The following is a 26924-nucleotide window of genomic DNA, read 5'->3' on the forward strand; positions in this document are numbered from 1 at the left end:
TTATTCATAAGGGGTTATACGAAGCACAGTTATTCCAGCGCGATGGGAAGTCGTGTTAATTATTCATCATGTCGACACTGTAATGGGACACGCATTATAAATATTTAATAGGCGATCGAATATTACTTACTTTACGACTTGCCTTCATTGAAAAACATCAAGACATTTTAACATATTTTTTTCTTACTGTATAAAGAAAATATATTAAAGGAAATTATTTTGATAAATGTAGCAAACCATAAACATGTGGTAAGTCTGTTTAGTTTGTTTCTTCTTAATTAATCTATCAAGCTCAAATATTAAGGGATTAAGAGATAGGTAGATACTCTTAAGTATACTCATCGTAAGAGTAAGAAAAATTTAACAATAATACTTTTCCGAAAATTACAATTAACCTAATGAAATGACGCATACAACTGTGACCCGCACACCTGACCTTTCCACGAGAAATAATTCGCCCGTTGACAAAAAATTGGAGGCAATTAGACCACATTGTCATAACAATCACGTCAAACCGCGGAGTTCCTCGTCTGGAGGTACGCATTTGACATTTGGCGTAAAGTCCGCGCGCAAAGTGCGCTGTGGTTGACTGCGGGCTCGGAACATGGGGGTATAGAAGTGGCATCGGATACAGAAAGGATTGCGATGAGAGCATCTTTTAATTTCATATGTTTGCATTTGGTCATAATTTATAAAACAACTGTCTATGCTTTTTTTTCTGTTCAGTCGCCAAACTTAAAATTCTGACTAATCAGAAATGATGAATTAGTAGTTTTTAACATTATATCAGTAAATAGATATATGTAAATTAAATGATTTTATTTAAAGAACCAGTGACTATCATAGTGTACCAGTACCAGTACCAGTGTGTACATCATAAGAAAAGCGGGTCTCAACAGCTCAAGGCATTTTCTACTACGTGAAGTTTTTAATCAGATAGTCATGAAGTGTAACTAAACATTAGACATAATTTTAATTACACAAGTAAATAAGACAGGTAATTATTTGCATCTTACAAACACAGACTTTATTTCAATAGTCCCAATTATAATTTATATGTCTCACCAGTTAGGTCAAATAATTTTGGTTCCGTGTCTTGCAACAACTGTTTTAAAAATCGTCGTCCTTTCTAACGCCCTCAGCTCCGAGGGTGCGGACGAAACGGTGCAATTTGCGGTCACAGACTGCTTCGGACCTAGTGACATTAAAGCAGGATCTCCGCTCGCCATTGTCCAAATTGTTTTTGATTGCGCACGCGTTCCGTTCTCATTGTGACCGCGTAATTGGGTAATTTTTGCGGCGCGTCATGTGGTACGATATCAACTCACGATCGTCGAATCGATGTAAGCTGTCAGTCTCGATTTGCGTGCGATCTTGAATTGTTTACAGCTTTCGGGTGACACATTATTGAATATTTGTAACGTGTTGACTGTAATGTGACGTCATTTACACGCATGCGTTTATGTGGTGGATTGTATTACACGGTGTAACGATGAATTGTATTCTAATGATGTTAAGCAGTGGTCGAAATTGAAAGATTGATATTTGAATGAAAAATGATTCTAAACTATTTAAGTGTAGAAGTATCTACACGATAATTATTACTAAACTAGAACAATAATATCGCATTTGTAACGTCAATAGTTTTATTTTAAAGCCTGTGATATTGATGGAGGCGGATCTATTTATACATTCTCCGAAACGCATTGTGTTTTCTGATATAAGTTTTATGTATATTGTTTTAGTAATTTTTCAGTTAAGCGTTACTAAATAACGTCTCTAACTCATTCAGTATAGCTCTCTAAGAACAGATTTTCTCTTGATCATTAGCCATCGAGTCTAATTTTATTTGATCTTTCTTATAGATAAAGTTAATTTCACAATTATTATTAGTTGAAACGTTTTAAATCATTTCAAGTAATCGTTGTTGACATGAACTTAAAACTTTTAAAACTCCATTAAAAACTAACCGCAGACTCCCACACAAAAATGGCTGTCGATGTCCAGGCTATTATGTTAAACGCAGTCACCTGTCCGCAGAATCGCAACGTGCGACGACGGCCCGCGTAATCGCTGTAATTCGCCGTAATTCGCTGTAATTCCGTAATCAGAGTGGGGTCGTCGTGCAGCCAATGGTGTGCTAATGGTTACCGCCTACGTGACAGCTGATCCTGAAGATGTCGTCAAATCGAATGGACGAATTCTTGCTTCACTATTTCAGAGGCGATGGCGACGGTCGTTATGGATTCCCGAGTTCTTACAAAAATGACGTCCACTTAATTAAAAATTGTATTAATAGATTTGTAGCCATGCCAATTACACCAGTAAAGTAAACCAGAAATAGTATAGGTCTAATTGTCGCCCGTGACTTTGATCGGGATTAAGGGTCGTCAGGTATTCAGGCACAAAAACATAGACTACCTATGTTCAAATTTCGCAGCTAGACTGACGGAGGAGGCAAGGCAATTTCTACATTGGAAGAATCACAAATTAAAATAAGCTTTTGTTAAATTTATTGATCTTTGGACGAAATAGATATTAAGAAATCGAAACTACCAGGATTGCATAAGTTGTAAGGAGGCGCAGTGATCCATCATGAGATTGACTTAGTACGTCACAAATGCAATTTTAGTAATCGAATCTAATTATAGCATGGTTTGACAATTGGCCCGGCGGTAATAGCAAAAGCGTGGTAATTACAAGTGGTAATCAATGTAATAGACGCAATTACGGTAATATATCCGAGCCAGGATCTAGGTGAGGCTAACTACCTAATTTGCTATCATCTGGCAAATTATACATAGATTACTCAAAGAACTTGGAAAATTACGTTCGTAATCGTTTCGTGTTCTATGATTCTCATCTTCGAGCTAAATTTGATGTCAACTTTACATTAAACATGGCGAGCCTGCGACTTTGTTCCCATGGAGTTCGAATATGGTTCGTCTCCAATAAATTACATGTGGGAAAATTAAAATATCCCGGATGCTATTGCGGTTAATGACCTCTTGTTTCATGATTTCCATTATGAAATATTCAGTATTTCACGAAATAAAACATAAGTACGTAAATATGCAGTCTCTCTACATATTTATCAACGTCGGTTCCCACTTGTATGTTGAGATCTTTCAAACTATGTAACGGATTTTAATGCAGTTTCATCACTAAACAGAGTGTGTCAATATCATGGTTTAGACCGAAAAATACAAATATTAACACAAATATTAGTTACTCGATAGTTTTATCTATCTATTGTAGACGTATGTAATATATATATGTGTATCCCTACCGTTAACTATGACGCTCGTGAAACAATTAACTTGAGAGCAAAAAAAACAATTGGATCTTATAACACGTGTAATTTAAGATGACTGACCCGCGATTGAACAGATTCATAAATTCGTAACGTAAAGATCGAAAAGCTTATAATTAAAAACATTATTCGATATTCAAATGAAGCGATCATAATAATTTTATAAGCAACAATTACACATTGAGAAATATATCTATAAGAGATATTATCTAAGCGTGTATCGGTATCTAGGCGAGTATCTGAACTGTGCTGTAATCGGAGAACAAAGGGATGTCGCAATTTGCAAGCCCAGCGGGCTCGGCCTTTTAAGGTCCGTGCTCTGAATGGACCCGAGATTATACTTCTAATGTACCGTCCGGTTATCATAGCCGATTTGCATAGACAAGGTTATAAATATAGGTTTTGCTGGGTTTTTTGTCCGTATTGTACTATCTATTCCGTACAATTTCATCCGCGTAAAACTACGGATGCTGTATATAGCTATACAGTCTTAAACGATTAAAATCAATACCAATGTCTTGCTAGATTGTTTATGTTTGAAGTGACATTAGAAACAGTTATTGAGAAATGTAAAGCTTCGGTCTCATCTGTGAGATAACCTCACGAATTACTATATCGAACAATTCAACTCGCTGTGAGCACGTACTCTCGATAATTTATTTACTAGTACAGATCATACATACGTATATATCCAGGCATCCCGGTTGATAAATTTTAAACGAATTAAATTATATATTAGTATCATATTTTATGTAGTTAATTTGGTTCGGTTGGAGCAGAAAACGTCGTAAGAAAAACTGAAATGTTTGATGAATGTGTTTGTATATCTATGTACACCAACCCGCGTTGGAACAGCGAAGTGGGGGCCTTTTCTTTTACAGTAAGTACCTCCATACTTACAGAGGAGGTGATCCTATTTATATTATCTTTTTACTTGTAAAATGTGTCATTATTAGAAAAAAAATATCATCGTCTCTGATTCTGAGAGTATTATTTGTTTAAATTACGTGGATACAACTAATTTATAATATACACAATGAACAGAGGAACTAAACAGCTCAGACGATATTAACAAATTAGCTGTCACTGAATCTGAAAAAACTTTGTAATTTCGTAGATTACAAGTAAATGACGTCACACGAAACAATAACGCGATTGGTTGGCACTTTTGCAAAAATAGTATTCCACTTTAAGCAATTAACGAATATTAAAATTTACCGCATAATACTACTTTTATGAGTATTTCATTTAATTAACGTCACATTAATCAAGTCATAATTAAAACTTTAATTACTATGACAGTAATAATTCGTTTTCGATAAAAATATCTGTTGAAACTGTAAAAGGACGTAAATAAATTATGAGCATTTATTACATCTAATCATTTACACTCTGATAAAGGCGTTAGCATTTATTGCATGCCATTAAGATTTATTAACTAGATGTTAGTGAACGAGATTAAAAAATAATAAAATCATTTGAAATCAAAGAAATATAGCCCTAAATCACCAGTCCGGTAGTGAATAAATATTTTCACAAGCGATTCCGTCTTCTATACGGATTAGTTTTAAAGCATTTCTTCGTCATAAATCATTGTGTTTGTGAAAACAAGGGATCCTTTGTAATCGTATAGGCAATTAAATTTTTCGAACGTAAAAAAGTCTGTAGTTTGATGTGTTATTTCGAGTAGCCGTTTCGGGCTAGGCGCCGTTTGGATATAATTTAAAAGTGATTTACGACACTATCTCGACTTAATAGATTTTATTTGCGCTGCGACTCTTTTAAGTGAGCTTAATTTATTCGTGTCTGTCCGTCGAGTTTGCCCATATGAGTCACTGCTCCGTTCTCCATTGTGATACAAAATAGCGAGTGTATTTGAATGGAGAGGGTGGTAAAACATATTTACATAGGTACTATTGAGTTGTATTATTTTGCGAGTTGAGGAACGATTACGGCTCAAAATAAGTCTTAGCGAGGTTCCTAAAATGAAATCGGTTCAAAAGTTTCGATGACATGCAACTTTTATTAACTCGCTACATCATCCTCTATTAAAGTTAAACGTAATAACGGACGTACGTACATATAGACAATTAAGTGTAGAGTAAGATCACGCGTAAATTACCAGACGACTGGGATAACATAAGCGCGAGGTGTTCGTTTGGGTTCCCATGTGGGGCATTACGCTCAACTCAAGACGACGGTCATTAGGCGATATTAGCTATTAACCCCGCCCCGGCGCGCATAAGTTACACAGCGCGCGCACAGGTACCAGGACCGCATAAGTTACATGGAACGCGTTGGTTTAATTACAATGCATTGATTTGTGGCATGGTAATGACTTCAATGCACTATGCATTTAACAACTCATAATGTTTTCTTCGGCTAAAGATGAATTAAAATTGATAATTGCAAACATAGCTGGAATTAAACTTAAGCTGAACAAACGAACTTAATATCTCTGTGATGTCAACAAGGGAAATAAATGTTCCTTCGAATGTAAATAATAGAAAATAGCTATTAACTAAACGAAATCCTTACAAAATTGTTTTATAGCTGACGATTGTCCTCCTCAAATGAACTCTTAGTGATCATGCTAGCCTGGTACCATCACCTCTATCCCTATAAAAATAAGGGCGTTTCAGACTTGTCTACATAATGCGACCATAAACTCAACAAGTGAGCAGAGGTCGCTTTACGACGCCATAAACGTCTGTCGTCTGACATCTCACTAATATCTCATAAACTCAAATTGTAGGGAGAATCTTGTCACCGCGGTTCTTCATAACTTGTTATGGCGCGTTTATCATGTATTCTGAGTTAGCTCTAAATATCACTTGTTATAGGAATACCTTAAATCATTCTTTTATTTTATTGGCGTTCATGCAAACTGTACAAACTGGACGTTTTAAGACGTCTCTATGTTTGTGCTATCTGTACAGCTCATCACAGCTCGTAACGCATCTCTTACCTACACATTTTCTCCTTGCATAGTAAAAGTACTATTATTAACTATTATTAATTTTTCATTTATCTTTTGTAGGTAGGTTACACACATACACAATAGATTAAAGAATCAGCGTTCCTAAACTATTACCAAACTAAAATACATATCGATCTGAACGTATAAAATAGTAATACTGAATATTTTTTTTTATCAAATTCGATTAAAGGGGTTAAAAAATCATTCCCGGAAATTTCCGAACACGCCCGAACGCACTCGTGTCCCGAGCGCCGAGGGTTCGTTCCGGAAGATGTAATGATGTTTGTCAAATGGAAAATGAGATAGGGAAATGTGGACGGGGCTGACGACCTTTCTGCTGATGCTGTTTTATCGCTTAAGCCTGTAGTCCAGAGCGAGCCACATTCCCAAAGCTTTCATGGAGCAGTGATTTTAAATATGCAGAATATAATTATTAATTAAAATAAATTACTTTCTATACTAGATAACCTAACCTTCTTATCCTTGACTTTAAACGGATAAATGAAATTAAAGTAGGTCCAATCCTTACGTCATTTACCGTAGACAATCTCGACTATTCAGAATACTATACAGAACTTCTTAATAACACACTAAAAGAAATTATATCACTCAAAACAAAGATCTTTAGTATATTGTATATATGTCACTCCAAATGACTGACTGATGATGTGTGACTGAAAAAAATTGCACAATTTTGTAAATGACGTATTTTTTAAAAAAAATTATAGTAAACGCTTAGCTATCACTGTTTTACAAGTTTAAGAATATCACCGTGACATTTTAACTTAATAATAAATTCCTATATTTATTTCAAAGGAGATTCTAAAATATCTTATATAAATTATATTATTTACGTAAACAACTAAACAACATATGTACATATTAACAGTATGTGCCCCTTCCTGCTCATTTCTGTTGACACTTAATTAAATGCCGTTTCAATTATACACGTTTAAATGCTTTCTGAATATTTAATTAAAGCAATAATTTTGATATATTTAATTAGAGTTAATTTATTGTGAGCTTACTATTAATATAATTAGTGATGTGATATATATTACTATTATATATGTAAGTTATATGTATCAAAAAAGTATGTCGGCGCGAAACCACGAATTTAAGAAATCACGTGTCCAGAAATTATTATTTTATGATTATTTAAAATGTTTTATTAAATTTAAAACTGTTTCATTGTTAAATGAATAATTTTTAGTGAATTTTGAAATGTTAAATTACTCTGAAATATTTTAATGTTTGTAAACAACTGTTAACTTGCGTGAATAAGTCTACCCACCTATTTTTATTATAAAAGATCAAGCGCCCGCCGGTATCGACAGACTTGGTCGAGCCGTCGGAGCGATCGGACCGTCTCATATTGGAATAAATCAGAGAGGATTATTTCCTGAGTTTTATTTCATACCACCGAAGATGGTTAAAGATCGAAACTCTGACACTCGTGACGTCAGCTATGCTGACGTCATGTTTTTTTAAAAACGCGCTCGGACATGCTTCTCCGTTATCAGAAGCGGGATCGGAACAAGCTCCGATCTCTGCCACGTCCTCATCAGCTTCGGTTCCACCTGTCATAGAAGGATCGCTACAAGACAGAACCATATTGCGAATTGATAAGAAGATCTCTAAGCACTTCACACTAACTGCCTGGTACATCTACGAGCAACTTCGGTGTAATGGGGCCCATCTAAGTGGGAGGACCGCAAACCACGGATCCAGTAAATCATTCATCAGCTCCAAGGCCGATTAATGCGGGAGTACCCACTTCGTCAACACTTAAGGCGGCTACTTCTTACAATTAAGAATAATACGCTACAAGGGCATCCTCATTTGCCATGCTGTTCATATGTGTGGAACATCTTAATTGAAAACTCAACAAGTGATCCACATGGATATCACGGAGATCATGGATAACACGGGGAAATGGAGACACACTAAGATAAACAACACGTCAGGAACCAGCCGAGCAAATGGCCAAGTGGAAAGAATTATTACTACCCTCAAAAACGAGTTAATAAAAATGAAGAACTGCGAGACCGAACAGTGCATCTAGTATATGGAGTTGCACCACCCACTTTTTACACAAAGAAAACATTGCATACCACCTGAACCTCTTAAACCTGATCGACATTAATAAAGAGTCCACGTAACCACCATTACTTGATGTGATTAATTAATTGTCTTTCGAGATTTGCAGGTTTCATAAGAATAACGACAGTGGAGGAGGTGGTCGGCAGAGGGCGCTCGTGATCAGCTTCGTCGTGCACCGCAGCCGGGCGACCAAGAAATGCGACTGGTGCAGAGCGCGCACCGTCCCGCAGAATGGCCGTGACAGTGGGAGTTGTCGTCCATATCACGAGCTGGTCAGTCAGTGCGAGTGGTCAGCATCGACGAGAACTAATCATCGCATAAAACTGTGAGGCAAAATTTACTTATCTTACCTCTTAAAATCTAAAGAAATAAAAAAGAGCAATAACAAAAAAGAAAAAAAAAAATTTTTGAATATTAATTACCATTGAGATTCCTCATGCATCCATAACTACACACGTACACTCTGGTTTGAGAGTGATACCTCTGAGCTAACCACGTGTTACCCTCGTACTACTCACGGATCCTTGATGTATCCAAAAGTGAACCATGAGATACCGTTGGGAGGCGTTGTGGAGCCGTGGTAGCCATTTATATACCGTAATCTGGAGAGTGATACCTCTGAGCTAACCACGTGTTACCCTTGAGCTACCCGCGGATCCTTGATGTATCCACAGAGAACCATGAGATACCGTAGGGAGACCTTGTGGATCGTGGTTAGACATGTATACACCACAGATCTACGAGAACCTTTAGTAGTCATTTATATACCGTAATCTGGAGAGTGATACCTCTGAGCTAACCACGTGTTACCCTCGAGCTACCCGCGGATCCTTGATGTATCCACAGAGAACCATGAGATACCGTAGGGAGACCTTGTGGACCGTGGTATAGACATGTATACACCACAGATCTACGAGAACCTTTCACAATTATTATGACACAGTTATGAGCATAGTGTGCGTAAAATCTGCCCACATTTATTATAATAAAGGTGCATGAGAGATTTCTTTGTGTACTGTTTTACAAAACAATTATCAAAGGTCAACATGATGTGTTGCTTACAGATACCTGCTTCAAAAATATTTTTGATTCACAGATTTCCAATCGCACAACTTAGGCAGGTGCAGAGCGCGCACCGCCTGTCAGAATGGCCGTGTCGGCGCGAAACCACGAATTTAAGAAATCACGTGTCCAGAAATTATTATTTTATGATTATTTAAAATGTTTTATTAAATTTAAAACTGTTTCATTGTTAAATGAATAATTTTTAGTGAATTTTGAAATGTTAAATTACTCTGAAATATTTTAATGTTTGTAAACAACTGTTAACTTGCGTGAATAAGTCTACCCACCTATTTTTATTATAAAAGATCAAGCGCCCGCCGGTATCGACAGACTTGGTCGAGCCGTCGGAGCGATCGGACCGTCTCATATTGGAATAAATCAGAGAGGATTATTTCCTGAGTTTTATTTCATACCACCGAAGATGGTTAAAGATCGAAACTCTGACACTCGTGACGTCAGCTATGCTGACGTCATGTTTTTTTAAAAACGCGCTCGGACATGCTTCTCCGTTAAGTACAATAATGAGGAACTTAATATATTAGTTTTAATTTATGTATCTTATTTAATCTAATGTATAGAAAACTTCATATAATTGGATGACACTATGAAAAAATTACCCTATAAACAAACAATTTATCGTATACAATCTCCTTAGTATTTCTCCTTAATTGAAAATTTAAATTCTTCGAATCCAAAGAAAAAAAAGCAAATCGAAGTTGTATTCTAGCTGAATGGTACTGGCAATAAATCTCCGCGTCTCAACAGCTGATGTTCGAAATTCGAAACAGGGCGCCATCCGGGGGCAGAGTGTGGTGCACAGATAAAATAAATGGAGGAACGGTGAAAAATGACGGCAGCCATGCCGCCGGCGCGGAAACTCTGAAAGGGCTCGACGTCAAAGCCTTTGTGTTTTTGTACGTACGTTTCGGAGTTTTTGTTTTGCGAAATTACGCTGCTGTAAGTATTTCGGCTATTGAAAAGATTTTTAATGACCTATAACGTTGATAAGGATATTTTAATGTAGCGACATTTTTGGGAAATATCTCTCGTGATACTCTTTACTTCTTTTAGCTTTTTTTGATTATCATTCACGTTTCGCGCTGACCTTACAGCCGAATGACGTTTTTTTTACCATTCGTTCTTTTTCCGAATTTTATGCCCGAATTTTCGGATTTTATTTAATCATTCACTGCAGACGGTGATATATAGTTTATTCTAAATAATATATCGCATTCAATTGCATAGCATTTCATTCTGACATTAATTGATTAATTATAAATAATTATTTTTATTATTGCACATATATCATTTTTTTTAATTTGATCACTCGTTTTGGGCGTTTTCTCTTTTTCTGTATTTTCGTGTAATTCTCAATAAACGTAATATATTTATATTTGTCTATCTAAAGCTACAATCACTGCAATTTTACCTTAGATATGTTTTGTTTGTTTAAACAAATTATGTTTGATCGATATTAACTTAATAATAAGACATCTTCATATAAAACCGACTACTTGCCGAAACGTTTATACAAAAGACGAAATAACAGCGAAAGCTACTTACCTGAGAACAAAAGACGGAAAAATTTAATTAAAAATACAATGAAAAAGCACCGCGTGGTAATTTATTTACACAGAAAGCCCTTTTAATTATAATTAATATTTACAAGACGGGAAAAATAACAGTCTTAAGAATATTCGGGACTCGAATGCAACGTCCGACTGTATTCAAATAAATTTGAATATTTTCATGATGTACTACTAGCTTATCTCTTATGTATTACATAGTAACTTACAGATTAATCAGAAATTAAATATATAGAAATTTGAATGAACGAGGGTAATTAGGGTGGGTTTATTAAATCTTTATATTCCATCATCATTTATATAATAAAGGAGGATATTGTTATAGTAATGTATAATTGTATACTAATATTATAAATGCGAAAGTAAATCTGTCCATCTGCTTGTTTTAGTTTCACGATCAAATCACTGAACGGAATTGAACGGGATGAAATGAATTATCAAGCGAGCTTGAACTCCAAGGAACCTTAAAATTTCTATGACTATTAGTTTACTATTAATTTATTTGTAATATCTATCGAGAAAAACCGGCAATAAACTGTATTTTAGCCAAAAATGTATCGTCAAATAAAACACCTCAGATACGGGGTAACCAATATAACGGCGGGACGCGTGTCAAACATTTACGAACTCTTTGATTGCACTTACAAGAGCACGTAAAACGACCGTAAAGTTTCGAGTACTCGTAAAACAAGCAAAGTCAAATTTTCGACCATTCAACGTCTGATAATTCTCGCTAAAGGTCTTACGCTTGTATCGCGGTACGGGGGCGAGATGAGGGGCCGAAGGGCCTTTAAGGGAGTCTCCGACTTATCTCTCGTGCTAAGATCGTAAAATAAAGGTTTACTAGGCCGTAAAGAAAATTAAAATGAATTATTTTGACGAGTGCACGGGGGTTTGGGGTGAGGTGAATTGTTATGGCGCTATCATGGGTAATTGTTTTTCTTCTGTTTAATTCATCGCTTGTTTACGTTATAATTACGCGGATCTTACCGTTACTGACTGTTATTGGGACCGTATTGGCGTAGATTAACGGACGATTATGTGATTCCGCTTTCAATTTACATTTTTAACGACTGTTTTTTTACAGTAATTGTTATTGATGATTTTAATATGGTGTCACTGAGATCGTTTGATGATCACGATAGGCGGGGTTTAAGTAACATTTTAAGTAAATAAGTAAGACTTGCCTTCGTTTTTAAGTTTATTGTTTATGTTTGTGAAGTTATATTAATATTTGTACAAGAAATGGAGTTTTGATTTATAATTAATCTCAAATTTAATATGTATCAATTAGAAGTAGCCTATAAATGAAAGAAATAACGAAATTAAACGATCCCATTTATATTCAAGTCAGTGTAGATATCCCACGGCTGGGCAAAGTCTTCTTATTGAGGAGAAGGCTTTGTGCGTATTCCACGTAGCTCTGATGAATGGTACAATGTGGTTATCGATTCATGAATGTTTCTTACTGACCACGACAATAAGCATGAATGAATTTGTTACTTATTAGAAGTTATATGGCCAATATTTTATTCAGTAATTTTATGTTTAAACAAAAGAACTATAAAGCGTTTGATTATAAAGAGAAATCAATGTTTCTCAACATAAATAAAGACAATAGCACCTTAAACTGGCAACGCGTTAGGGAAATGGCAATCGACCTCCGTAACGGCGCATTGAAGCCGAGAACGCCTCATTCGCGCTGATACCGATCTGGTAAAAATTCAGCCTCCGATTACAGACGGGAAATGGCTGTTTTATCAGGAACAATACCATGGTAGCGGGAGACATAGGGGAAGATAAAATGCACCGGATCGACGCGGTTTTTGTGTGAATATATATGTTGTAGAGAATTTTATAGTTTCCATAAGACGAGACGGTATGTGTTAGCTGACAAATTTTAGCTTGGTATTAATGAGGAACTAAATCTTCCCAATTTAAACACTTCAGAACTTAAAATGGAAACCTTTACTTAAACGATAATTGCATATATGTACTGCATTATTTAATTAAAAGAAAGTTCAAAATGACTTTAGTGATCAAAAATATGTTAAAGTACAAAACAATTATACATTTAGTCTGAATTTAAAGGTCAAATAAAATTTCATTACTAAAATTTGACATCAAAAATTTCAATAATCTTCGAAAAAATTGTCTCAGTTTTTGAACGCAATTGAACCCCGTATGTTTCCAAAGTTACTAAAAGAAAAACCCTCCCATCGTCACCAAAGGTGTAGTAAACGCAGGGTAAAATGCGAAATAGTGTGTTTTCTTTTACGGTATGGTGATCGCGATACGTGATTTGATAGTCGTGTCTGAATGGATTCCAATGGCCTCAGATGAATACCCGGAGTGCTGTGGGGCGATGTATCGTCTTGATACGTTTTTGATGGTTTAAGTGCTATTTCGCTACGAAATTTCATGTCTCATTTGAATTTATGTATAGTCTGTGGTGCTTATATTTGTATTTCTAATATTTTTTTCAATTATCTTTTCTTACAGAGCGTTATAATTTTGACGCTTGTAATGTAAGCTAAATGGAAATAAAAAATAGCCTAAAAGACACCCAGTAAAAGATTTTTTTTTAATTGTATTACATATTCGCCGAAAAATATCAATTTAAATATTCCATATTTAAATAGCGAAACGCTACTTCGACAATATGGCTGTTTAAAAAAACGCATATTTTAATGTAGTTTTTAATAAATTAATTATTATTTTCAATTTTCGATACTAAATAACCAATTTTTAAAGTCATAATATATACTGATTACAATATTTGACACTTTATTTTTCACATTCTCCAATAAGTAAGACTTCAAACGTTATGACATTTTAGAATTGAGTATTGTGTGTTTAAAAGCGTATGGCCTATAGAATTACTTGCAGTATACCAACTGTGGTTATCGGCAGCTGTTTTCGATATGATATGTTTTTTATAGGTATTGCAATTTTATTACAATTTTTATTTATTTCATTTAATTACTTGCAATCGTTGTATTTTATTTTATTGTGCCTGTGACTCTATATAAAGAAGGGACCATAGTAACCTGATGTCTTGAGACACCTTTCGATTTGATATTTATTTATTATTTGGAAATGAAACGATCGTCTCCTGGCTATTTCTATTTATATTCAATATATGTTTTTAATTAATTTGACAAAAAAAGTCCTGTTAAGTTTTTGTCTCCGTTTCTTCTCAGGTCAGGGTATTTTTTCAGAACCGGTGGTAGTGTTTAATCTGACCATCAATAAGTTAGTGTAATGCTTCTGTATTGAATAAAGGAATTTGAGTTCGAGTTTTGAGTTTAATAAAAAAAGGTTTTACATACTTTCAAATACATAACCCTGCTCTTCTCCTTTTCTAAACTCCTTTTCTAAGTAATTTCCTTAGGCTTAGCAGAACGCAACTTAAACACACCATTGTATTACTTAAGAGGACAACGACATAAGTAAGACTTAGCGACAGTAAGTTATCTCAATTTAATTTATTTTATCTAAACGAACAGGTTACAACTTAATTAATAGTAAAAACCGATTAATTAACTAATAAAAGGTGGCTAACGCAACGTTGTAGCCATTTAAACCATTGTCCAATATTTAATCTACCACCTAGTACAGTATAGTTTATTAAATAAGATATAAAAAAATATCAAACACCAATTCTAAATAAAACGCTTTATTTTTTTTGTTATTTGTCGCGAGTTAAATACAAAAATAACACGACGCTTAAATTTACAACGGGGCCTTTTAAAAGCATATAAAAATAAGTCGAGATCCGTCGTAAAAATACAAAAAAAAATGCGCAAAAATATTCAAGAGGAGATTTCTCAGATCTTATCGGGTTAACAAAATCCTGCGGTATTAAGCCGAAGTGTTCGCGAGTTACGGGCTATGCTCGTAAACGGAGGCCGGCTGATACTTGATGGACATTTTGTGAGTTTCAACGGCCCGAGGAGCCCTGGGGACCAGCTTTAGTGGCTATACAGAAGGTTTACTACTCACCTTTGGAAATGCTGCAAATTATTCACTAGTGTATTTATATTGTTGACAACTTATTGTTTGCTTGTAAAATGTATTAGCGAATTTGATGTCTATTTATTTTGTTCTTGAGATACGTCAGAAGAATGTTAAGTCAATTAAATAAACAATTTTCGATTTAATATAGAAGTTATAACAATTAAAACAATCAACTAATTTACATACAGCATGTTCAAAACGATTTTATTTATTTATTAAGTTAATTTACTAGGCGCCCAGAATGACGCAGCGGAACGTAGAATTACCAGGGCAGCAAAAACATCGCGGAGGTTGCGTCGTTCCCTGATAGTCATGCCACCCTGGTATTTCATTTTGTGACGCAGGTAAGTTTTATTGCATAACACGTGTCAATATATATACATATATATGTATATGTATATATATAGTCCTTTAAAAAATATATTAAAGGTTTTTATATTCTTTAGTATATATTTCAAACATTGTATTACTTGTTTTTTACACACACATTAAAAACTAGTGTTAATTATATATACAGTTAGATATTTACAAAAGAACTATTAAGCAACAATGTAGTGCATTAACAGCATAAATATTCAAATTGAACTTGTTTGTGAAATGAATTAGGTAAAAAATATTCGCATGTTTTCTAAAGAATTGTAACAGTTGTATTAGCATAAATGTGTGTGTGCATCGGTTTGTAGCAACTTCTTTACGTCGATTCGTTGTTTATGGTCAGGAAATATTCTTTTTCCGCGCTAGCAATAAACTTTTCCGAATAACCCTTAAGCGTAATAAAGTTTTCATTTAAATAAATACTCCAAAGTAGGTTTTACTAATTTTATTTTATTTTTTAATTTTTATTTCAGCCAAATAATTTGAAAATTCTGCTAGCAGATTTTCGATTTTTTTATTTATTGAGTCATGAATTAAATTACAAAATGCTGTGTATGATGAAATGTATATATTGATATAACATAACACGTAGTCGAGCATATAGTTAGTTTAATTATATAACTCATTATATTGCTATCAAATACGTATTGGACGCTGAAAGACAATATCACTAAATCACAAATTACTAAGGGACTTAATAATAATTAACATGTTATCCCCACTTACAATCTATTGGCCACTAATCAAGCGTAATACCTGTAAGCCGTCTAATCTAGACTGTCGCGATGCCTAGCCGGCTAGCTTAGCCGGCTATTGTGGGCCCATCAATAGCTATCCGATTTCAGTATAGCCTTTGTCCACTATATGCGCAATGTGCCGTTATGAGCGGTGTGAATAAGTGAATTGTTGCTTTAATTACTAATAATTGTCCTTGTTACATGATTATTACTAATTTATGAATGATTTAATTAAAATATGTATTATGGCGACTCATCAAATTCCATGAAATAAAGTTACTTATTTTGGTGATATGACGAAAATACGCTTTTAAACTTGCCTTATTTACAGCTCCTAAATAAAAATAAATATGTATATAGTTCTACTGTATTTATTGCTAATTACTAAAAAAACAATTTATTGAGAAGCAAAAAAGAGAAACATCTATGTTTGAAGTATGCAGAATTTTCTTTTTTATATATACTAGTAAACGTAGAGGAGTTATTTTTTGATTGCCTATTGAAAAATCAACTAAATCAATATAGAAACATACATAGCCCACAAGATGCAGTTCGTTTTGAAAAAGGTTTTATATATAACGATTATTATACAACTAATTGCGCTGCGTAGTATCATCGCTAAAATTTAGACTTTTGCCGTGAAATTATTGTTCTCGTTTTGTTTTTTAATCATAAAAGTAAAGTAATGTATTGCTCTATTACGGCGTCTTTTTAATTCTGTAATTTAAATTAAAATGTTTCTGTTAAACGCGAATTGCATACGTTTTCTCTTTATAAGTTTTTTTGTTAATTATTGATACGTTTTTTGTTAAACTCAATGTTATTAATTTTTTAACAATATTATAGATTATATTAATAAAATTACTTTAAGATATTATAGTTTCGTTTTGGAGGGGAATATGGGTACCCAATTTTGTTAAGTGATGTTAGATTTTAAATAACAACCTAATTTTATAATCTCGAATGGAATATCACAAAATCAGCAATTATATAATCGTTGGAGTTTGTACTTGCTTTATTATTCAAACAAAAGGCAACGAAATGATAGGAAGTGAAATTTGGGAAGGAAACTCCCTGGAGGTATGAATGAAAAATAAAATTTGAAATTCAAATCCGGACGCCTTATCAATTACATGTACTAGGAGCCCAACAATACGAGAGAGCTCTTACCATTCTTCGAATTTGCATCTTCATACAATACCAATTAGGGGCGCGTTCGTTAATTCGACAGAGTCCCAGCGGCGGCGGTTTCAATTCGACTGAGAACCTTGTGTTTGTAACATTGTTTGGACATTTGCATCTCTGTTATGTGAGCCTCGTGACTCGAGTTGTCCTTAACTCGATTTGAATAATTCGATTTTTGTGCAAATTAATTTTATTTATCAATAAAGTGTTAGAGAATATAAAAATATTTATCATAAAACATAATACTAATTATTATATTACAATATACACGTAAAAGACAAAAACGGTAACGCGTTAACGCAGGAAAAGCTTAGCCAATCAAATATTTACATTAAACATTCTCTCGAGATGCTGTAAGTGCAATCAAAAGGGGTTCAGCCACCTGTTTACACAAAGGGCGTATTAACCCTTCCTGTATGTTATGGCACTTGATTTACTGACTCGGGAATAGTAATTTCACTTTACTTAATGTTTATTACCGGTAATACAATAACCACGAATACTTTAATTGGTTGTAATTCAGTAATAAAATCTTTAGGGTAGACATATTGTATTGATTCCTTCAAAAAGGATGATGTTTAAGCTTTTTTTTTAAATAGTATTTCTATTCACCATTAAAATATTCATGGGAAATTATAATTTAAGGTTTGTAAACGAATTTTGTAATGAGTCAACAAAAAAAATTTAATTACACCTTGTAATTTATCCCGCAGCGGTACTAGGCACTCATGCGCGCGAGGAGGTATAAAGTTAATAGGCAAAGGCCGTGCGACCTCTCACCTCATCAGACTGACGTTTCACGTCCAACGTGACATATGGGTGAAGTACTAGCATACTTTCAAAAACGTGTCTAGGCGTTCTTAGAAATCATTGACCTATGTTTTTTTTAAAAAGATCTTTTCACAAAGGCTGTACTCTATTCAGCTTAATATTTCTGAGACGCAATTAACACACAACAAAATATAATAAAAATTCTATATGATTTGATTTAAGATGGAAACATCTTAAAAGGTTACATAATATCCATAACGAAAGTAACCACTATTTCTAAGATATAAAGAGGCCCACCCATTCACAATCCTTATATCGCATTTAAATAATATATAAATCGTATTGCAAAACAAAAAGGGCCGGGTCCATATCTGGCTGGCACCGATGGTCAATTTGTCTGACATTTTATTAGCGCGGCCATGATGCGCCCGCGTCGCACCCACACATTGCAAAACACGTAGGTATTAACAAATTGCACGTGTCGATTTGAATCACGTTTATTACTGCACTAACCCTTTAAGACTAGCATATTGTTTAAATAATGCCGTATTTTATGAGAAAATCTTCTATAAGCTTCAAACCATCGTCCGTATCTATAGAACGTCTTCGAAAACTTTCATTGGATAAGATTGTATGGAAACTTTGGAAACATGTGATAGGTTATATTTATTAATTGATGAAAAAAGTGAAGATTTTTTTTTATTTATTTAATAATACTTGTAGTTGTGTATCAGACTTGTGTAGGAATAACTTAGTAGCAAGCCAATGAGTTTGACAATACTAAGATCCTAAGTTCCCACCCCAGACCAGACCAGTTATTTCAGAGTCCTTAATATTCCCACACCATAAATTATCTCTCGTCGTGTCAAAGTGGGGTCCCATCGGATTATGAGAATAAGGAAAGATTGTACCATTGTTTATACACAACTGTGAACGATGGCATCTTCAAAGAAGTATCGTCTCCGTTGAGAATCGTTTTTTTTTATAAAATATGTAAGTGCAAAGGCAAATGTGCTACCTTATGATATATGGTGTCACCCATAGGCTAGTGCTGTAAGAAATATTCACCATTTGCACCAACCTTGGAAGATATTATGTTATGTCCCTTGTGCCTGTTACCCTCCCTAATGTGTTATTGCTCTTCAAATTGGAATAGAACATTACCAAGTATTGCTGATTACTCCGAGTATGATACACAAAACCTTACCCATCAGTGAAACTGCCTACGTATTGGCTATTGTGAAAAGAGTCGACAGTACTTATCAAATCATAATTTCCGAATTTCGCCTGTAAATTATACTTGTGTTTAAATTCCAGATAAAACTGAAGCTAAACTTGAGAGTTTGCATATGGCTTAAATTAATTCGATATGTAATTTCGCTTTTACCAAGAAATACTGAGTATTCGAGATATATTTTTATTGTATATTCTAGTATTAATTCTGAAGGAATCCATGTCATTAATAAGCGCATTTATTGCTAGGTGCTAGCTGCGGTCGTAAACTTTGATATTTTATGCCATTCCAGTCGATATAATCATGATATTTCCATACGAGCCTGAGTGTGTGACCGTAAAGCTGTCTCAGACGGTCAGCGTTTTAATGATCTTCAAATGATTTTTATGATTGAATTGAATCATATCGCACTTGGCGAATTAATTAGCAGATTCGATTTCGCTTTTTCTAAACTGAATATTTTTATAATAATTGTTTTCTAACTGATGAGATTGATTTCATAAAAGTGTATTTGAAAAAAATATTATTTTAAATAAAATATAACCAGAATTTAACAATACTAGAAACTCTTTTATTTTATTTTATCCCTAATTTATGAGACATACAAAATATGTATTCCTACTTGAGATTCGAAATGATATATTCTTAGAGGGTACAGGCATTTAATACAAAAAAAACATAACGACAATTATAAGTCAATCATATTAATTTTCTGGTAACACTGAAAACTATAAATTTAATTATATTATTTTATGAAAAGTTTTAATAAATGCAATCAATGTGAAGAGCAGTTACTAACACAATGGTCACAAGTTGGTCACACGATGCGTTGGCGATATTTAAAATACCTAAAACAGCACACTTTGTGACGGCTAATGGCGACAGGTTTTCTATATTTCTATAACACTGGCTTTTAAGATGGAGACTGAACGACTTGAACGGTACTTTATCGACTGAATGAATACAGTTAAGAGTTTGACTCGATTTAATGCAGTTTATTTACTTTACTTTACTTTACAGTTATTTAGAATATACTTTAATAAATAATCGAAACTATAAGAATGAAAGCGTCAAAGTTAAAACAACGCCAGATATTAAGAAGCGAAAATTGTACTGAGTGTTGTTTCTGTCTGTACATATTTTTGTAATTGTTTTAAGTTTTTTTTGAAAAAAATAATAGTATTACTCTGCATATTATACATATTTAATTAAATAACATTTACCTACTCTAGAGGTGGATATCTACACTCTTAAAACAATATAAGCACATCTTACTTATAGCATTTCTATTTATGTGGGTTTTGCACTCAATTCAATTTCCTAAAAGTATTTATTGCTCATGAAATTAATGTATTTAGTATTATATAAAAAGTAAAAATTCGATCGTATATTTCGATATATATATGTTTCTATTACTACCAAATATTTTGTTTGGTATGCTTTATCTCTTAAATGACTACAAAATATAAACACACAGGAGAAAGGTACAGTCACTGTTTATAAGTATAATTAATAATGTTAAAATTACTCACCAATTATTTACTTGTAGTATCGTTAACCCTGTATCTTGTGCCAACTGTTTCTTCTGATCCTCCGATGGGTACGGATGCTGGAAAAGAAAATAATCACGATAAGAAAAATCGAATTTCTCTCCAGCCATTTCGCTAATTCAATTTGATTACTTCGTATGGGAATTTCAGTGAAATTGCCTCTAGCGAGCGAGTTTTCTACGGATCTCAATCCATTGAAATTTCGTTTTATTTTTTTATTTAGCGTTAGATTTATAGAAACAAAATCGAACATTTTAAGATTATTCTTAACTAAAGAGGTTTATATGGCATTGGCTATTTAAAGGCAAACTTACAACCCAGATGGTCAACTCGATATGGAGTCACCATCGCCCATACACAAGTATAAGCCGTCAATACGCCGCCAACTATGGGATTTATGTAATGTTTTGATTCCTGTAATTACTGACTCACTCATCCCTTCAAATAGAGAACAACAGATAGAAAGTTATGAGTTTCGACAGTAGATATATATGTTTTTATGTATTAACAAAGTCACGCATACTTCACGGTCGTAATATTTATATTTAATAAGTAAGTTTGTATGTGTGATATAATTATCATTTATATGCCGTTTTAGAACAGGAAAAATGTTAGTAAATTCCAAATGTAAAGGAGACATGGGTAGCACGTATCTAATGACATTGGTTTTTGCCGTGCGAGTCAGAGGGAAGGTCCCCGGGAGACCTTCTCTATTTCATGTAACCCTGGTACAACCGCAGGTAACGTATGTGTAAATTATTAACCGGTTCGAGTCCCCGGTCGATACCGGCTGTTTTGAAACGTGACTATCTTAAGAAACTTAAATATACGCTTTTAAATGTTAAATAATTTATTTAGATAATACAAATAAATATCTGTTAATTAATCTAGTTAAAGGATGCACATTCAGAGCTCCTGGATTCCGTACTGGGTCGGCTTGGTCAAAAGTTATTGGGTTTTCTATAATGATAGTAAACTTGCTCCGGAAAAAACCATACAGCAGACATTTTTAATTCATAACTAGTTTTAACAATTTTGTCATTTCAACTGATTATGACACATATATTTGCTACAACTGGACATCATCATCCGTATGTATTTAATACATAATATATATTTTAAGGAAGATTTCGCAGGCAGCTTGCGTCAGAACAATACACAAACGGTTGCTAAGACACTGTCGACTTTCTCTTTATTCTCCGGTGTGGTCGACGCATTTGTAAATCGCTTACAAACATAACTCTTTCGTTGCAATAAATAAAAACCAAAAAGACACAGATTTCACCGATAAGGCCGGTTTCCCAGAGAAATTGATACGTCAGCCGCTACGAGTGTATCTTACGCATAACGCACCATTGTCCGCGTGTGGACACGGCTTTATTATGATTTATACAGACAAGTTGGAAATAAATGGCGGATTAAAGTTACCACACTCGCAGAAATAGCGTTATCAAGCGTTATCTGTTGTTCGGACAGTGCAACCTTACACGATGTTAGGGAACCGCAATATTTAATTTGTTTTTTTTAACAGACTACAGATAAAAAAAATTAATATGGCAACTGACAAAAAAAAGTAAACATTAAAAAAAGTTTCAACACACACAAGATAATTTGTTTCGTATTCTCAATAACGAAACCGTCACACGGAGCATCTATAATGCATTCATGGTGAAAATTACACGTGGAAAGACAGCAATCCCATTCGAGGGGTTGTTATGGGGCGAATTACGTTCCGACCTGTTTTATGTCATCGTAAAGCAATAATCTTGGCTGTTTATTTTAAACCTACGCTCTATAAAACTGACAATATTGTTCAAGATGCGAATAAACATCAAGCGATCTCTGAATGGCATTAAAAAGACTTTTACGAAATAAAATTTTTATATACGTCTAAATGTTCGAAATATAAATTATTAAATTGACGAATATGATAAATCTAGTTATGAAAACAGGAGACAATTCTATCTGAATGTAATGTTACCATGATTTGTCTATTTGGAAATTCAAATTTTGGAATTTGTCATATCGATAAAAACAGTAAAGAAACAATGAAATAGCGTCAGTTTTTTAAAAGTTTCTGATTTATAATCTTTTAGTTTTAGCCTTTTAGTAATCAATCAAATAGCCAAAAAAGCTTCTGCAATTGAAGTGACTTCATCAATAAACTTATAAATGGTCATACAATTCTTCTGCCATGATATTTAAATATCATAAACGTCATTCCTTTGACATACAACGTAATGGAGAAACAGGATCGCGCCACAAGCAAGCACATCAGATATCTTTTTAGCGGACAATATCCAAGATTCAGTACGTGATGTACCAAATGAAAATAATCTAACAATTATAAATGAGCCATCTACTACATTTCATGTCAGCTATTTTGAGCACTATGCCACAAATAATACGATCTATATTTCTGTCGATAAATTTAAACTCCTTACAGCACGAGTTATATTTCATTGAATTTTAACTAACAATTTGTAAAATAACATTTGTCACAATCAAAGCATAGATTCACTGAATTCAGCCCAGTCCGAGGAATTACATCAGCGCGTGACGTCATCTCTCTTGTTATTACAGTTCGAAATATGTTTTTTTAATCTCAAAAGTAATCTTTATCGTAAATTATTAAGCAATTCTATTGTTCGTGATGACAATTCACATTAACAGAAAACAATTTAAATACGTATATCTCCGTTAAATTATTTTTTCATAATTAATAATAATAATACTGTCCACAAGGAGAATTAGAATCCATGGCATGCTGTCTTCAGGCAAATTAAAAAAAAATAGTTATGATTACTTAAAAGAGAACAGTGAAATGCTTTAACGAAATAGGTTTATTCCAATTATCACCGGGGAGGTCCGACCTTGTTTATTATTACAATCGATCGACTTCAGCTCACCGCGGCTAATGCATTAATGCAAGATATACTTCACCAGGATGTTTATGATCTATGTTTGCTTTATTGAAAGATGGCGGCGATGAAATAATTATAAATTGCTCGATTGATTTCCTTCGTGTTAGTGATTTTGCTTTGTATACAAAATTAGATTATTTTTTTACTTGTTATAAAATATATAAAAAAACTACTACAACAACAGCTTGTAAATTTCCCACTGCTGGGCTAAGGCCTCCTCTGCCTTTGAGGAGAGGAGAAACATATTCACCACGCTGTTCCAATGCGGGTTGGTGGAATGCACATGTGGCAGAACTTCTATGAAATTAGACACATGCAGGTTTCCTCACGATGTTTTCCTTCACCGAGCACGAGATGAATTATAAACACAAATTAACCACATGAAGATTCAGCGGTGCTCGCCTGGTTTTGAACCCGCAACCATCGGGTAAGATGCACGCGTTCTAACCACTGGGCCATCTTGATCTCGATAAAATATATAACGAACAGTATAATTATAATTACATTATAATGTAAAAGTCGTATCTCATTTTCGAAAAAATATCTCTTACTCTGTAACGCGGTGGCATCAGTTTTTGTTCGCGTTTTTCGTCAGCGGTCGCTTCGAAAATCGAAAAAACATTATCATAAATTTATGATGCCTATTACGGTGAACATAAAAACAGGAAAATGATAAACTCAACGGACCCGGCCAGGTAACGGTGTTTGTCAAATTTATACGGGACCCGAAGTTTTTGCTGATGTCCGTCAATTATTTTTAATTTGCAACGTTTGGCCCATGGCCACCTTTTAGAAGGGGCACCGTGAACATAGCAATAACTCAATAGTGTTTCTCAGCCTAACACGTAATAAAAATTACTAATAACAATGACTATTGTATCAATCAATCACTGCTATGAAAGCCACGCGTGATAAAAAAATAACATTAAAAATTGTTAACTTTCTCTGCCCAATATAAATGTTCCTATCATTCGACAAGCATTGCACCAGGGCATCATAAACTCTATTGAGATATCAAATTTCGAAAAGCAATCCTGTAGTCTCCACCCTCATAAATCACAACTGCATTAAAATCACGATTATACAGGGCATAAGTTAGCAATAAATCCGGTATCGGGAGTGAAAAAAGCATGAGCCCCTACGGTAAAAAAGGTTCGAAAAATTCGCCGGCGAACTATAAATTTTGTTTTGCTATGGAAAGAGAAACAATCCATTTGTTGGCGCCTAAATCTATGGGATAGTGGGTGGGGATATGGAAATTCGTTAGGATGAAAGTCGTGCGCGAGATTCGTTAACGAATAGCTAGCTCACATAACTTAACTATATTTCTTTACTTCAATATTTGTTTAAGATTCGATTTTTAGGACCTTACAAGTTCATCACTCATTATCAAATTCAGAAATATACAGAGACTATCTATTGTTAATCGATTTTCGTATTTGAAATCTTCGTGTAGAGAAAATATTACAAGTCTCTAAGGTTGAACAGCGTCCAAAAAACAATATTTTACGATAAAATAATCTCGGTGTATGTTGAAAAATTCATCTGGCGCCGCGAAGCAGAAATTCCCTAATGATATGCGTGGCGGCATAATTCAGCCGGAGTGTGTGTATTTCACAATTTCCCAGCTCTTGCCATAACAATAATAATATATTCAGGACCTCGGTGATTTTCGAATGTCGTAAGAATCATCGTGCGTGTCTCGGCGGGGCGCAGCGCGGTTCGGATGAAGTGAATTTTCCTTGTAGTTTGACATTATTTTTAATATATATTTTTAGCATATTCGTAGAGGTTACTTGTTAATCGTTTAAATTTAAGTTATAAATGTTGTACAAGCGATATAACTCGTTATTACTGTTGTGACACGCGACTGCTGAGCAAATTATTTGACATATACAAATGTTGTTTTTATTTAAATCGTGTCTTGAAACTTTTCCAATTTAAATATTAAAGTATACATTATTAACATACTGTATTGCAGTTTCTAAAACTAAAGCAGAGGTTAGTTTCTTTTCCTAATTTCAACGGGTAACAGTATCAGGTTGATATATTAAATTTTTCTCTTTCGAGACGTGACGTTTCAGATTGAGCTAAAATATGCATGCCCTTACCTCGTTGTGTACGTACGTGTTTCCAGTTTTCATAGATGGTAAAACTAATAGTACAGTCTATCTTGCCTTTTGATTATTTTAGAATTTACGACATGCTTTCCAAACATATTTAGCGTGATTGATTACCTTAAGGAATATATATATATTTTGTATCAGTTCACTAAGATCAAAATAGAATACATCAATTTTAAACAATTCAATTACGCCTTACTTGCCGATATAATTTTGAAATTTAATTCAAATCTTACCAACTCATTCGCTTAGGGACACAAGAAGTCGTTAAGGGCGAAGGGCGACCACAAATAGACGTCAAAAAACCGGGCCTCTCGACTATGGGGCCGTTATGTCCCACCAGGGACACATAAAGGTGTGGAGGTGTACTAACCCTATCGAAGATGTGACCGGATGGATGGCACTATTACCCACCGGCTGTATTTCACTGTTTCTAGCGCCTTGTTTATTTATGTTACCCTAGTTTATGTGCGAAATACTCCCTTTAGTTCAAAGAGGGAATTGCTTTTTGTTACTTTTTTATAAGTATCTTTTCATATTTCGGAGACATTTTACATTGAGATTCATAACATCCATTCGTTCCAAGTGTATTTTATCGCTGTTACTGAACGCGTCGAATCAACTATTAAAACGCTATCGCAATCCTCTTTCGTGTTGATATCCGACAAATGAATTGTGGTTTTGGAAGTAAAAAGCGCAAATCTATTCAGAGGACACCTGCCAATTTCCGATACATTCTGCCGAAGAGGGCGGATAAAGAATTCATAGACTAATATCGACCACAGAACAGAACTTAAATTATGCAAATCTGTAATGGACAACGTCCGCACTTTAGACTTTAAAGCAGACTTTATACAATTCGAATATATTTTTAAACAATTTCAGAAACTGGTAATGTATTATCTAGATACATTAATGTCTATGGTATGTTAAAATCGGACGGTAGCTTGACCAATAG

The 26924-nt window shown here is 34.1% G+C and overlaps 1 protein-coding gene across 6 annotated transcripts in view; it reads right to left on the bottom strand.

The window, feature by feature from the left end:
* Positions 1–26924, bottom strand: part of LOC124538672 (homeobox protein homothorax) — a 243659-nt gene that overhangs the window by 39258 nt on the left and 177477 nt on the right. For all 6 annotated transcript variants that reach the window (XM_047115812.1, XM_047115815.1, XM_047115811.1 and 3 more), the window contains one exon: positions 20902–20978. In XM_047115812.1, the coding sequence (XP_046971768.1) occupies positions 20902–20978 (77 nt within the window). The remainder of the gene's footprint in view (positions 1–20901; positions 20979–26924) is intronic.

The sequence above is a fragment of the Vanessa cardui genome, chromosome 20 (genome assembly GCF_905220365.1).
Source record: "Vanessa cardui chromosome 20, ilVanCard2.1, whole genome shotgun sequence".
NCBI lineage: Eukaryota > Metazoa > Arthropoda > Insecta > Lepidoptera > Nymphalidae > Vanessa > Vanessa cardui.